Source organism: Melanaphis sacchari, unplaced genomic scaffold, assembly GCF_002803265.2.
Source record: "Melanaphis sacchari strain LSU unplaced genomic scaffold, SCAv2.0 Contig2_pilon_pilon, whole genome shotgun sequence".
NCBI classification, from domain to species: domain Eukaryota; kingdom Metazoa; phylum Arthropoda; class Insecta; order Hemiptera; family Aphididae; genus Melanaphis; species Melanaphis sacchari.
The window spans coordinates 6598966-6616170 of NW_020271173.1; the positions used below are offsets into that span (position 1 = coordinate 6598966).

At 21.4% G+C, this 17205-nt stretch overlaps 1 protein-coding gene across 1 annotated transcript in view; it reads left to right on the forward strand.

Moving 5' to 3' along the window:
* Positions 1-14289, forward strand: part of LOC112595971 — a 229069-nt gene extending 214780 nt beyond the window's left edge. The window contains exons 8-9 of the mRNA XM_025341395.1: positions 1033-1188; positions 14164-14289. Of these exons, the coding sequence (XP_025197180.1) occupies positions 1033-1154 (122 nt within the window). The 3' untranslated portion in view covers positions 1155-1188; positions 14164-14289. The remainder of the gene's footprint in view (positions 1-1032; positions 1189-14163) is intronic.
* The last annotated feature ends 2916 nt before the right edge of the window (positions 14290-17205 follow it).

The window sequence follows — 17205 nt, forward strand, 5'->3', positions numbered from 1 at the left end:
GACGCAGTCATTTGAACAATCGAAAATTGGACGCATGTGACATTTTGACTCGGTGCAATTTAAGCTCGAATTAATATCAACGTAAAACAAAATATAATCTTTAATTTTATGTCCTGAATTACTTAGCCTTATACCATTAAATGTCCCTTAAACTAACACTCATAAGTCATAAACTTGTATACACAAACTTACTGTTATTATAGCTGTATATTCACGTTAATCAATAGAATGTTAATTTCGGTTAACTCGACAAATTATTTTGATTTTTTTTTTTTACGATAACTTAACCAAATTAATATTACTGATTTAGTTTTTTTAAAAGTTTCTATTTTATACTAAGATAAGTAAATATATATATATATATATATATATATTTGTAAAAAAAAAACTATTAACATTATTATGGATGTAAACTGTATAGTTTATTGATAAATTAATGAAAAATAAAAATATGTACAAAGTGCAGAATGTATAATATTAAATATAATTTATCATATTTACATATAAGTTTATTTTATTACTTAAAAAACTTAAAATTATGCCTTGAAGTACTTTATTAGTTGTGAAGTTATTTAGAACTATAATATATAGATACCCAGATACCGTATTTTTTTTCATCGAAAGTGATGACTGATATGACTGAATATATTATTGTCTTTTTATACAAAGTGTATCACAATTATCAGATATCTTCAAGTGTAATTTTAATTAAAAAAATATCATATCTCCACGATATACCGTATATATTATACTTTTTTTTTGCGTCAAAATCAACTCACACATTTATGTGGTGCGTTAATAATTTATCAGTAGAAATGTTGTATAATATGCCCAATTGTCGTTGTCCAAATGAACGCTCCGAAATTACCACATCGAAATGGCATATATTCTTAAAAACATATTACGAAATCTTTTTTTATATTGATATATTAAACATTTTATGAATATTTTTTGTATACTAGGTATAAATAATAATTTTAATTTAATTTAGACAGTATAATAATGTTTTTATTTTTTATTTTGATGTTTTAGAAGGTGACAATATCGCTGCAATTCAAAGACATGGAACTTCATCGAGTGCATCTTGTACTTGTATAATACATATTGGATTCCCGATGATAGTTGTATTTCAGAGAATTGTCAAGTTCTTTTGAAATGAATAATAATTGTGTACATAATCATATTAATGTAAGTATTTAAATATATTTAATTAATTGTTCTCTTATAAATATGCAAGGTATACCGAGGAGAGTTTTACAATGGTTAGCATTATAATTATTCTAATAGAAATTAATTCAACTTCCAAATGGATTTCTCCAACTTTTTTAAAATTGCCATAAATAACTTTATTACACATAATAATCAATAGCCAAATCTCAAACGTGATTATGAAAATACATACTAGAAAATAAAACATTTTTGAAAATAAAATAAGTCTAAAATAATTAAAAACATAAAAAAAAAAATATAAAAAGCATTTCAATACTTTCTATTAACAATAGTATTTTTGTTACATAATTATATCAAATTTTAATCTAATTTTCAATAATAATAGACAATACATATTTTATAACCACTTATTTTGATGTTTTTATATTTTCCATTACTTACTACTTATCTATTAAGATTGTTATGAAGAAATTAATTTTTTTAAACATATTAAGCTTTTAAAATTACCCCATAAAGTATTGCAATCAAAATAACAATCTAAAATTATTCTTATTATTTATATTCAAACCATAGCAGTAAGTAGCATTTGTTTCACAATTTAACTCTTGTAAACGAACTAGTAGTTGGTGATTTATGTATATTAAAATTAGTATAGCTTTATCTCATCAAAGATCATTTAAATATTTAACTTTTAAGTTAAAGCTTTTTATTTTGACTTCTAATCAGAAATTTAATAACTCACAGTTTTTTTTTATAAAAATTAATTAATTAACAAAAAAAAAAAACATAAAAATAATTTATATTATTTTTTTTTTTTTTATATATATAATAACTAAATATAAGTTGATAACCAATCTAAAAGATAATCTAAAATTATATTATTGCTAAATTCAAATAAGTCTTGAAGCTTAAGAATAAATGTTTTTATTATAGATTTTTATTGGCTGATCCTGCACGTCGTTAATGTGATAAATAAAATAATACTTAAGTATTTACCATAACGTTCAATGGAGACTATTTGTATTCTCAAAATAATCATAAGTGTGTGTATGTGTGTGTGTGTGAACACCAAGTATAAAATACAGATTCACAATTAAATTTAATTATAAAAATTATTTTATTTTATTTTATCAATGACAGTGCAATATAAATAAAATAATTTAAGTTTTTCGTAAAATTAATAAATTCCAGTTTAAGCTCATTATTAAAATTCAAAATTTAAAAAATTGATTTCGAGGTGCCTATTCTTGAGTTTAAGATTACACGTGTAGCAAATTTCAAAATTATAAAGCAATGGATCATTACATGCACAAATATTATCTTTCAATAATATGGATATCACATGACCTGAATTTTTTTTAATATCAACCAAATTAATATTTTGCAAGTGACTTGGTTAAATTTGATAATGTATTAGAAAAAGTGAACTTAAAATACTTAATAAACTATAAGCTTATAAACTTAAAAAGATTATTAGTTATTATAAAATAAATCTTTAAACAATGTTCATAATTTTTGCATATTTCTATAACACAAACTTAAACAACTTGAAAACGAATCGTTTAAATTATGATTTTCATAAGTTTCAGAAAATATATCTGTTAAATCATTTTTAATAGTAAACAATAATTTTTTTCTGAAAAAATAAAAATTTATAATTTCACAAGAAATATCTTAAGTAGTATAAAAACATCAAGCATTCGATTTTTTTAATTATATTAAAAATTTTTAGAGTTTTATTTTGAATAATTATGGCACTGTTGGAGTAAAATAAAGTAAAGCTTAATTAATCAATCTTTAAAAGAATACAAATGTAAAAGATGTATTTAAATTATGTTTTTTAAATGCGATTGTTACTTTCTTAAGTTAAAACATCATATTATTTTGTTTATTTAAAAAAATAATTTATAAATAATACAATTTCAAAAAAAAGTACCATGTAAACTTAAAATTATACTGTACAGAGGTCCCTTGTTTCAAAATCGATACTAATATTATTAGAATTAATGAAAGGAGGAAATTTATATTTCTTGAACGTTTACAAAAAATAAATAAAAAAAAAAGTGTGTTATTTACATATAATTCGATTGATTCTCATTTAAAATACAGTTACAGTATAATACAGTATAATTATATTCAAACTTGATAATTTATACATTATGTACTCTTATAATTTATAAATTTAATCTAAATATTGTTCATTACATAAGGATATTGGGTGAATAAGTAGTAAAGTACTTGTAATTAATAATTATTTCTGAAATTAAAGTAATCTCTATGAAACCCATAATTGCACAATATCCATGGATTATTGTGATTAATACTTTTTTTAATTATGTTTTTCAATTTCTGTGAATTGTCCGCTGTATCATATGACTATTATAATTTATTTAAACAAAATAAAATATTAATTGGTTTGGCATACATGGCACTTTTATGAAACAGTTTGTACTCAGATTTTTTTAATTTTTGCCAATTAAGTCAATCCGTTTTTTGTATAAACTAAACATTTATTGACATTTTTAGTTTAGTACATAATATTAAAATTCTTAACGCCTCACCTAACAGAATGACAGAGTTGTATACGTGGGCTAAAAATATTGAAATAAAGCAATTTAATATGTAAAAATAATATTATAATTATTTAAAAAAAATTATGAATAACAATCGTTTTCGTTTGCGTTTTTGACCTTTGTCAAAATACCTACGTTAAATAGTTTTTGTTCTTAACATACTACGTTTTATGACTAAATATAGTTAGTATCCGATCTCCACTGTACATTAATAACATTTATTATATTGTTATTAAACTTTAAATAAGAAATGACATGTATAATGGCGTGTATTTAAATAAGCTATCTCTTATTATTGCAACAAATGTCGCCAACAAAATTATATCAACATGCCATCACAATGGAGTACTTATGAATAGAATATTGTTCACACGCCAATTATTGAATTCAAATAATATTGTATACAATCGTTAGAAATATGTTTTGCATCCATTATTTTGTGATTGCAGCATTATGTTTTTCGGAACACTATCGGGATGGTTTGTATCCCGAAGTCGAATATCGATAGTTTTCTGTGAATTTTTTTTTAATTTTTCAGTTAAGTGGGTAGGAAAATCGTGATAAAAAAGTTATCCTTTTACTGATTTCGTTAGAAAACCTCGTGTATGGAATCATGCCAAATAATTTTATCCTGTGTTAAATAACTGTATATTATTATATGGCTGTATTATTATGTATGTCTTTTAGTCCAATCTACACGACAAAAACTAATCGATTAGAGACCGGCACCATGTGGGGCAGACGATATTAAATTTTGAAACTAATTTATTATTTTTCATAACAATTCAAGATTATTTTTACTTGTATTTTTAATATTACTTCAGAATCATGGTAACAGTTTGATTATTATTACTAAATATTATATTTATATCACAAACTTGTAGTTCATTCATGTAAACTACGTATATTTCTAATTTTACTATAGTATATATTTTGTGTGTTATGTTAATATGATTTCCGAGATACAGTGTTAAAACATAAAAACAATTAAAGTACATTATGTTAACGATAAATAAACAACCGGTAGGTGTTTTAAATTAAGAAACTTCATAAATTAGAAATAATTTTGCAAACGAGTCTCATATTACATTGTTTATGTCTAGTTTTTGTGCATATAAACTATACAATACATCATTATGAATTTGTGTAGTTAATGATATTGGCTATTTATTACAAATTAATGTTTAATCGTGTAAAATTGTTTTTAATAAATCATATTATATTTAAAAATTAAATAATTACACGTCTATATTTATCTATATAATTAATGATAATTTATGCGTAAAAAATAAAAGAAAATATTGTCGAACATACACAATATATACTTAAAGGTATTGAGGATTAAAATTTAACATAGAAAATATATTATGTAGTTTATTGGTTTTCATCCACGGGTATTAAATTAGGACAAAGTATATGCGGTAAGTTGGATAGTTGATTTAGATAAAATATGGGGGTTTCAGCTGAGATGTAATACAATGTGTAGTTATTTTTTATATTTGCAATGGTAAATTAATTGATTTTTTTTTTTTTTAATAGTTTTTTTTTTGGTTATTTCGAGTTAGATAAAACACCGGACATTTCATAGTAGCACAGCTTATTCAGTTTATATTATTTTATTCTTCTATAATTATAAGACGTGTACTTGTGTATTGTATACGTATAATTAATGATATATAAGTATATGTGAGTGTTATCACTAAGCATAATATGTCACGTGTAAAAATCTAAATCGTTAAAAACGCAAACTGCTCACGGTACATTGGAAAAACTTCTTTGTTTAACTTATTTTCGAGTTAATCTATTAGTGACAAATATAATTTAAGAAAAATCTTAGTGACTGTACACAATTGAATAGTTAACTGTATAGTAGTACGTTTATTTATTTATTTATTTTTTTTTTTTTTGAGATTTTATATAAATAACCATAAAATAAATATTACTGTACAAATATAATACTAAGTATATATTGGGTAGTTCCCGTTTTGTCCGACTATTTCTGAGGTTTTTTTTTTAACATAAACATATATACAATTATTGATAAAAATAATGTTTATATTTTTCCTTCTGTTCTTTAAATGGTTATTATTAATCTATATTGTGATGCCGGGATCGATGAACGAAATTACTACTTTATTATTTTATTTGTTTTACAAATAGTAAATTGGTCTGAGCTTAAGTATAAAGATTAATTGATTATGAGAGGGGTTTTTAAAATGTACAACTTAACCTAAGTGTATTTTGTGGTGTCTAGATACAAAGCGTCACACAGACACTTTATCTTATATAACAAAGTTAAGGGCGTAACTTATTTATATTCCGGGATAGATCTACATCGAACTTATTTTAATATTTAAGTATGGACATAAAACGTTTAATTTCATGGAATAATATTTTATTTAAATTTAAATTAGATAGATTGTTGACCTAATGAATAACTTCAAAGTATGGATCCTAAAAGTCCAAGATTAAATAGACATAGATAGTATTTTATGATGTCAAGTTCTTCCTAGTCTTAAATTTTCGTACGTAGAGTAGAATTCGTGCTTATTATTATAAATATGGTAATATGGGTTTTAATGGTATGAAATAAGTACATGTTTGATTAATTTAGGTAAAAGTATTAAACAGAAACACATAGAATAGCTTAAATAAAATTATTTGGATTGTAGGAAACAGTAACATTTGTTCTACTAATTTACATGGACTTAAATGTGCATTTTGAATATCAGTTGAGATTTTAATTTAAAATTAAGTCATGTTTATTAATAGAAAACAAATATTTGAGTGTTGATTATGAGTTATTCATAAATTATTATTTACATTAAATTTTAAGAAAATGACTGTATAGCACTATGTCTCACTGGAGCACTGTAATTGTAGGTAAAGAACTTGCCTCTTCCTTTTCCTCAAATAATTTAGTTGCAAATATGTGTAATGTGTATGTATAATAGAGCTCTATAGCTAATAAAGGTTATATACTTATATAGTTATATTTTCAAAATATAATATTGTATAACTAACTCATAAAACAATAATTTTTTTTAGAATATTTTAGTGAATTAATAATGGTAAATGAGTACCGATCGGTAAATTTCTAGATTTTTCTTATAGTAAAAAATAAAATGATTTGCTCCGTTGAATAGTCCTTGATAACTTTTTCTATTGATTTATAAGGTATAGGATTAAAATTTGTCCAACGTAGTCAATAGTGTAAATGCATGCAAATATTATATGCGACATACATACAGGACCTATACCTCTTATTATGAAAATACTATATCATATTTTATTACATAGAAAAGGTTATTTTCTGTAATATGAATTTCGTGCTAGTAACTAAAGTAATCTGGTACCCTGTTACTTTATTGTTATATTAATATTATTGGTAGTTGTACAATTTCTTATATTACAATAGTTCACACCATAGTGGAAGCTGTGAGAATATATATTATATTTGACCCCCAGTCTCTAACACTGATTGGTATTATTATTATTTTTTAGGTCTTATACTATTCATTTAAAATATAGAAGGTTACTTTTCACTTAAATAAAATGTATAACAATTTTCTATACAATAATTTTACTTATAAAAAAAATAAAATTATGTAAGATGTATAAGTACAATTTTAAATAAGTAACTAATTTAAATCTGTATAATATCATATAGAAACTCGATAAAATGATTGTTGACTTTTGACATGAGAATTTAATAGGAATCGATATTTAATTTTATAAATATATGACAAGAAGATCCCTATAAACATAAATTCTTTTTTCATTATATTTTTAAGAATACTGAATTGTTTATTTATTTTTTATTAGATAACTTTTTTTCTTTTTTTTTAACTTATACACAACGAATAATAAATTCTTTATTTTAAATACCAAGGATAAAAATGAATGTTTGTGTTAACATCATAGGCATTGGTATTTTTATAAAATTATGTTTAAATTTTTAGTTTTAATTTTTTTTTCGAGTTGTTATTGCATTTGTGATAATTAAAATACCATATATTACCTACTAATTAATTATTTTATAAACAGTTTCTATCAGAAAATTTGAAAATGTTGATATTTTGAATAACCATTATATAAAAATTACTTAAAAACATTATTTTTCAAAATAACAGAGGAAAATAAAAAAAAAAAATTTGAAAAATTCGGTATATTTATGCATTATATCTAATTTACTAAATCGATTTTGTATTCGTATTTATGTTGTAATTTTAAATTGAATTACAAAAGGTACTTAATTGTTTCATAAAATATTTGTATACAATTTTTATGACATGATGGAGCATTAGAAATTTATTGAAAATTGAAGTTATGTTAATAAAATTAGTTTCCTAAAGTTTAAAAATTAATTTACAGTTCATTATAAATTGTTCTTACAGTAATTATAAAATAAAATATATATGCATATAATTTCTCGAAAACACTTCAGTTAAAATTTTTAATAAAATTGGATTTTTAACTGAAGAATAACGGTTTTCTTTTTAATTTTTATAATTAATAATATTAATTTTAATTATTCCTATGTTTAAGTGTTTAAGTTAAAAAAAAAAAAAAAATATTCATCAAGAAACTTTAAACTATTAGAAATATTATTTTGATTTACTTATACCAGGATTTTATTAACATCATAATACGGTACATTGGTGTTGGCTTATAACTTGAACATAACACAATTCAATATACTAATATATATCCACATAACTCTAAAAAATTATAAAATATGCAGGTATTTTTTTGCTTGAAAATCTAAATTATACACACTTAAAATTTTTTCCTTGTGACTTTATTAATAAATATTAAAATCATAACATATTATATAAGGAAAATTATTTTAAGACATAAACAATACTCTAATACTCAATTTTTATGTTACCTGCAGTCATTGTAAAATAAAAATGAAAGGTACAATAATATATATATAATATACATAAATATTTCTGACATTTGTATACAATTTTGCGAGGCAAATTTGCAGATACTAGAAATTATCTGCCCTATTAATAAGTAAATGTTGAAAATAAATGATATAATATTAATAATAATAATGTAAATGAATATTAGAAATGTTTTTTTTGAAAAAAAAAAAAAAATGAACAACACGAGTTAAAATAAAATTTTGATTTTTTTTCGTTGGTATAAAATTATAAATTTCATTTAAACTGAAAAAATATATTAATATCTATGTAATATTTTATCTATGTTGTGTTTAAAGTGTATAAATATATTGTTGGCTGGTACTACTAAGTGCTCTCCCAATCTGTTAGTCTTGCTATGTATATGTTAACCTTATTAAAATTACTTATAACACTTAACATGTTTAGATTATAATTAAATTTAATAAGTAAATAAAATAGAAACAAAAGAAAAATGTTAAGTATAAATTAACTCAATATTAAAAAAAAAACAAAAAGCTTAGTATTTTTAATTTTATCATTCGTCAAATCAAAAAAAATAAGTATGTGTAATATTTACAATTTTTATTCAATAAACTATATTTCTATAAAAAACGGTTTTGAAATATGGATACTACCTATATCAGTAAAAAAATCACCGGATCAATACGTCCTGTTAGTGTAATGCAACATAAAATTATTTTATTGTTTGCTCATGGATATTTAAAAGTATACATTTAGATTACTCAAATGAGACGTACTAAAAAAAAAAAAAAAAAAAGAAAATTTGAATAAATAAACAATATTTATTTATGATTAAATATTTTTTGAGTGTTTTATTTTGGTTATTTTAACTGCTGAACGAGAAATATTTACATTTTTTTTTTTCTTAGATACCAAATAGTCTTATGGAAATAATTATATGTAACAGTTAAGCATATGTGTTTATCCGTATTTAAACCATGGTACTTTATAATTTATTTATTAAAATAATATAAAATACCAAAATAAAATAAAAATAAGTTTCTAAGGAATATTTCCAATGTTAGTGTTAGTAAATATGCATAATTTGTTAACACAATTAATTTAACGTAATTAGTATTATTTTTATTTTCTATTTAAAAAAAATATACATAGCAATCAAATTAAAAACACATTTATACATAAGTTAAATTATATTTGATTAAAAATAATTATAATCTTTAAACATTTTTTGTTCAATACATTCGTGAGTCATATTTAAATTTGTAAGTTTATTGTTTGTATTCCTATAAAATATATTACAATCACAAATAATAAAATACGATTATAAATAACGATTTACAATCAATAGAATTTTAAATTGACCCAAATTCTTTAATATTTTATTATTTTAACTATTGATGTATATTATTTTTATTTCAAATAAATCAATATTAGTTACCGTTAACCAAACAACTATTTTTCATCAACATTTATTATTTTTGAATTCTTATAAAATAGTTAACATCATAGTTTAAATTTAAAGCATTTCATAAATTTTGAATTACGACAAAGATATAATATTGCTTCACTTTCTGATAACTAACTAAAGAGCAGTAAATAAATTTAAATAAGTGTTAAATGGAATACACTCAAATTACATCCAGTTTAACCCTTAATTTGCCATATAATTTTTTTTTAATTAAAATGATTCTAATTGTCTCTTAAATTTAGTATTTCTGATTATTTTTACTTAAATAATTTCTTTAAATATAATATAAATATTTAAATTTTTTTAAGTTCAAATTTTTAAAAAATTTAAGTATGTTTCGTGTAAGAAACTTCATAAATTTATATACATTTTAAACCATTAAAATATCCAAATCTATAAAAAAAAAATCTTAAAATAAAAAAAAAAAAAATTAATTAAATGTATTACTTGAGAAAAAAATGTGATTATTCTTGATAAATAACTTGGTTTATACCTATATAAATATTATTGTTATATAAATACTTTATTTTATTATCATTTAATATTTTTTATTTGCGTAACGTTGTATTCTATGTCTATATTTGCATTAAAACAAATATACTAAGTAATTGGGTATAATGGATTTTACAATTCTCGCTTACATAATATAGTAATAAAAATACGAGAGAAAAAGATTAATATTAATATTATAATACTCGAATCTTATGCTACAATAATTCATAAAATAATCGTGTACAATGAAATATTTTTATCACAAAATATAAAAACAGAATATAATACGAATAACATGATGTTTAATGATTAAATTGAATAAATAACATGAGTTAATTGTGGGCATGCGTATATATTGATAACAAAAACTAATCGTTTCAAATGCCTAAAGGATCTCTGGTAAGTAGTTGGTGTTATACAGAAATTGTTCATCTCTCCGGCATTATGCATTTTAATTAATTTAAATATACTCTACTGCTATACACTCAGCTTTAACATTATTTTTTCCCTAAGATTATAAAAGTAATGTCAGACACGGATTTAATGTTTGAGAAAATCAAAGCTGGTTTTGTCTTGAGTATCAACGCTGAATTCAAACGTCAATGTTATTTGAGCTTCTTAACAATCATAACGGAGAATATTTTATGTCAAAAAAAAAAAGTTGAAACGTGAAAATTATATTATGTCTATCACGTAATCGGGCAAATGCAATGTCATATATTTCGTTGAAAATCTTCATAATGATGATTTATTGATTTCGTATTTTTTTTCATCCTTACTTTATTATTGATACTATTATTCAAAATTCAAACATGCTATTTATTACACCACGCTTTTCACATAATCTTATGCAATATTTTCCTGATATGATATCGAAAGAATTATTATGAGATATTATGAACAAAAATCTCAGTTAACTAATTTTGTAGTCATATTATTCTAGCTGGTATTATTTTAAATATTACATATTTTTATTATATTCGTTAATTTTATTTTCTAATTTTTAATACTCATTGCTTACAGTAATATTGAATTGAATGGTTCTCATGTTTCTTCAAATAATTTATCACAGATGTGCATTTTTACTGACTAATAATCAACACTTTTATAAAATATAAAGTGTGGTAACAGTTTCAGAATAACCTGTTTGAATTGTGTTATGTTCCATATTGTTTGTTACATTTTAATCATTAATAACTTAAAATAGTTTCATCTGCATAATATTTACAGCCTATAACACTCAATTCACATCGTATGAAATAACATTTTTATTTTTTTAAACATGTAAACTATACGAGTGTATTCTATGTTCTCTTTAAGAAGTCTGAAGTCTATACAATACAGTATTATTACATAATATATACCTAAATATAGTATAAACTTACTCTATTCATTCAAAATGCCTTTAAAATACTAATATCTCAAACACATCTTCAATATATTGTCCTATTAAAATTGAATATTATATATGTACTCTCTTTATGACATATTATAAAAAGTAGAAATATTTATAATCCTAAAACCAAATCTATTAAGTTTAATATTATAGCAATGTCTTTGTTGATGAAATATTTTATGTAATTTAAAATAATTTTTAAATTATTCTGGATGTGACGACTATTGTTAAAGTTATGAATCTAAAATATTTGTGGGTGTTATATATTAACATGTTATGTAGTAGTGCAATTTTAAAAATATGTTTGAAAGAAATAGTTATTATTATACTTCAAAATGAACTATATGTTTTACAAACTTTTTAAAGTTAAACTATAGTAAAAATGGAAAATGTCTAAAAATGTTATTACAGTTATTATAAGTTCAGTCAAAAAAGAAAAAGCTTACTATTGAGTTTTATATCAAGCAAATGTGTATTTCAAAATAACTCCACATGATAAGCATAAAAATAAAAAATAACTTTGAATTTCATTAAAATTATATAATTATTCATTAGTAAAAATATAGAATATAATTTAATATTTTTAACTCGTCCAAACAATAACTAAATTAATCTGTAAAAACATTATTTCTAATTACAACAGTCAAAACTCGTAGGTAGGAATAATGTTCTTAAGATACTGATAAAAAGTAACATTGTTTTATTTTTGAAAGAATAAGGTAGGATTTCTTTGTTTTAATATATATATATATTTTTTTATCATACTTGTGTGTATGTATATTATTTCATTTTCCTTTGAAAACGTGATAATATTAAACATAAATGATATGTGTTGTGAAACACAAAATTGAACTACCAAATACATAAAGTTTTTTTCTTTCTGCCCAATAAAATTATATTACTTATTTACGACCGTACTAATAAAACAACAACCGATAAATAATATTTGGAGAACACATTTTACTACGAATTTCATGAATTAAATGCAATTTAAGTCTATACTGACATGGTGTATGAGAACACTTATTATTTTTTTTTTTAAATATACATGACGAAACATAGTCTGTATGTATTTGAAGTCTTCAATTTTCATTTTTTTTTTTTTTTTAAGCATTTCATGGTTATTGCATAATTTATAGAAGCAATATTCTTTATTCCCGCACAAATTAGCTTAACAAAATAGATTTATTATAAAAGATCGATATTTAATACAGTAATAATCATCATTATTGCAAATATTATTAATAGGTTTATTATTATATATTGTATCCTTAAGTCTAGAGTCTTTATAACCAACATGTTAAGTTAATATTAATTAACTGTATTATCAAAAAGACGTCTTAAGATTGGTAATTAAATTAAAATATAATATTTTTTAGTTACGTAAAACCTTTAAATTGTTTTTAAATATATTTTAAAAACACCAACACTTATTGGCTTAATAATAAGTATTACGACATTACTATGATCGGTGACTACATTTGTAAATAATTAAGATACGTTATTGATTGCAAAAAAAATTATAAAAAATAAAACTTAGTAAAAAAATATTTTCACTATTTACTTTTTTATTATTATTATTATTATTATTATTATTGTTAAATTACTAGAAAACGCAATTATACGTTGACATATTGAAAAAACCACAAAACATTTTTTTATAATAATGTACGGGTCAAATAATCAAGGCATCTTAGACATAACGAGTGATTTGGTTATCAATATAATACGAATAAAAATATAATAGATTTTCTAAATAATATCAAATATAAAAACTTTTACATTTATGAGATATTAATGGGTGTGGGGGCAGCTTTTGAATGTGTTGGCGGATAGAGTATAAATTATACAATTTTGGTTATATGCTAATTTATTATGTTAGGACTAAATAATAAACACTCAATCAAATTTAATAACTTTTTAGTTTTTTTAAATATAGAACTTAATATATAAAAGAAGGTTAAATAAATATAAATAAATATTATAAATTATCCAATTGTTTTTCACTATATGTAAGAACCATAATTAGTAGACTTGCACTTATAATAATATTATTATAAATTTTACAGAATATACTATAAAACTTTTATTATATTTATATAATCGTTACCTAACATTGCTTTATTTTATTCGGTAAAGTATATCTAACCTTTTATTTTTTTTTTTCAGCTGATTTGGAACAAGCATTGTGAATAAAATAGTTGCAAAGTCATACAATAATGATTTATTGTTAATCTTCTGCTGAATTACAGTTTCTGAGTTATCGTGAATATATTTATAAACACAAGTATTAATTAAATATCTATGCTATAAATTTCAGCATTTATTTATTTTTTATTTTTTTTTTTTTTTTTTATAAATATGAATGTAAATTATAATAATTTATTGGTTCAAAATAAAATATTTACTAAATTTTAGTGTAGTGTACCTCAAAAATGAAAATGTAAAAGAAAAGGATAAACATGGTTCCAAATTAAAATTTCTTCAATTTAAATTATAATTATATAAAGCTAAGAATTTCGTTATCCGATTTACCATATAAAATTTTAATTATGTTTAAATTAGATAAAGCTAAATATTGTGATTCCTAACATAACTGTTTTTTTTTTTTATATATATGAATATATTATTGATTATATAATTTATGTTGATATAAAATATTTTTTTTTAAACTGTACTTTGTTTTTTTTTTTTTTTATCATTGTTATAATAAAATCGATTTAAATAGATTGCTATACTTTAGTAAGTTTAGTTAATTAAAAATGTATTATTAAAAAAAAAATTGTTATTTTTTGAACCATGTTATAAGCCGATTGTATTGTTACAAAAAAATATCACCATTACCTTCTTGTGTTATTTAACAAAATGCATAAAATAGGTGAACAGAGAATGTGTATGAATTTACGTCCAAAATGTATCTTTAAATTAACATAGTATATTTTCCCAGAAAAAAAAAAATTAATTTACTCATGTATCGTTATTATAATTTAATGTATAAAATAATATTATATAATTGATTTGTTTTATTTATTAATTAAAACGTTAATTAGTGTGACTCTTATTACATGAAGCCGGCCATTTTATTAATGTCAGTATTGTAAATAATTAGTTTTCAAAACTTGAATGTTATTTTGAACTTAATAATATAACGTTGAACAGATGAATAAACTATGTGTACATAATTATATTTTGTTAAATTTCAGGTTTTACAGCATGACAGCGTGTATAGATATGTATTCATTTTGCAATACACATATCTATCAAAAATAAAGTAATTATTTTATTATGTTTAAGTTATAGTTAATGCATATTCTACCTATCAAAGCTTCAATAATTGGTTTAATAAAAAAATAAAAAAAATTGTATCACTTTGGACCATGACGGTTAGTTATCAAACCTTATGAGTAATAACACTTAATTTTCTAGTGATATTAACAACGACCCAAACGCAATTATCGAAAGTTCAAAGTATATAGCAGGATAAATTAACATTACTCGGGACTAATTAAGAAAATTAATACTGTGTCCCTTAATGTTCCATATTATATAGATTGTACCTACAGTGATGTTCATCCATTTGATTGGGCCAACGCCACGTGGTTTCATAAACCGATAACAAATCGTTGTAACGTATACTATATATTACAAGTGTTGTCCATTTGTAATTTTTGATACAATCAAAAGATATGATAAATATGCCACCAATAACAAATTAATAAATAATATGCTAGAATTTTCCGATATTATTTTTTTTTTTTAATTTTTCATGAAAAATCCAAAAATAAATGGTTTAATTGTTCATCAAAAAATAATTTTAATAGCTAATGTACAGACTGTAAAGTAAGACTTTTCGATTATTTTCCATGTAAACTAAATATGTTGTCTTCAATTTTTTTTCTACTATTGGATGGTTTTAATTATACAATATGTATGTGTCAATTAATTTAAGAAATATAGACCAAATCCGATTACAAATTTGAAAAACTCAAATGTAAAATTAGTTATTTTTATTATTAATATTTTATTTTTTTGTGTGTGTGTGTGTGAAATAACGTATCAAAACAAGTAACTTAAAGTAATTTAAATAAATTAGATTAATATGATTAAACAATTATTAATCGAAATAAATTCAAATCAAATTATGTATTATAGTTAGTGATAAAACTATGATGAAAATTAAATTATAAATATGTGTAGCCACAGAATTTGATTTTAACTAATTAAATACATACTTCATTCTTAAATTATGGGTATAATTAATTTTAATATTATTACTTATATTATAAATAAATCGGCGATCAAAAACATTTTTTTTTTTTTTTGTAAAATATATACATCTATATAAAATTGTAGGTTTGTAAAACAAGTATAAATTTAGTTAAGTCTAACATTGTTGTGAAGGAAGAAATAAAGAATGTTGAATTAACTTATTAACTATAAAAAATAAAAATTTAAAGAATTGTTATTTATTTATTATATTGTATTGTACATATTTTAAATAATATAATTTGGAATAATATACAGTATCTAATAAAAATAATAATTACTAAACTAATACAATCATACTTCTTTTTTCGACGTTTCTTATTCTAATGTTTTTTTCTATCAATCTTAAACTAATAATATGTATTTTTTATTTCCTCCATAAAAATGTCTACATCTAAAATATAAGAGATTTAAATTATTAAGGTAACCACCATACGTGAATTTTAAATCAGGTATCTTTATTTTTTGATCTCTATGTCTTATTTAGTTTCACAGACTTAAAAAAAAAAGCTTTTATCTTGTTTTAGAAATGTGGTTCTATTTTAATTTTAATAATATTTACAACATACGATAATTAAATATGTGTTATAGAAAAATCTGCACATGAAACATTATTTTATAGTTGTATTTCGAAACCAAAATTATGACCAATACATTTTTTTGGAACGAATCAAGTACGATACGCTATATTTTACAACCTTATAAATAATAATGAACTATATATAATTGCTCTGTAATTAGATATTTTAAAAATATGAAAATTATCAAACAATTTGTGTGTTTATAAATATTTAATATATGAATTATATAAATACATTCACCAAAAATGTCAAATAATCAAAGAGTTATCTACTATATTTTTTAAGAAGGAGATTTAATTTATAGTAATTATTGACACTTATGATTTCATAAAAAAAAACCGGCTTAAAACATTGTTTACTCACA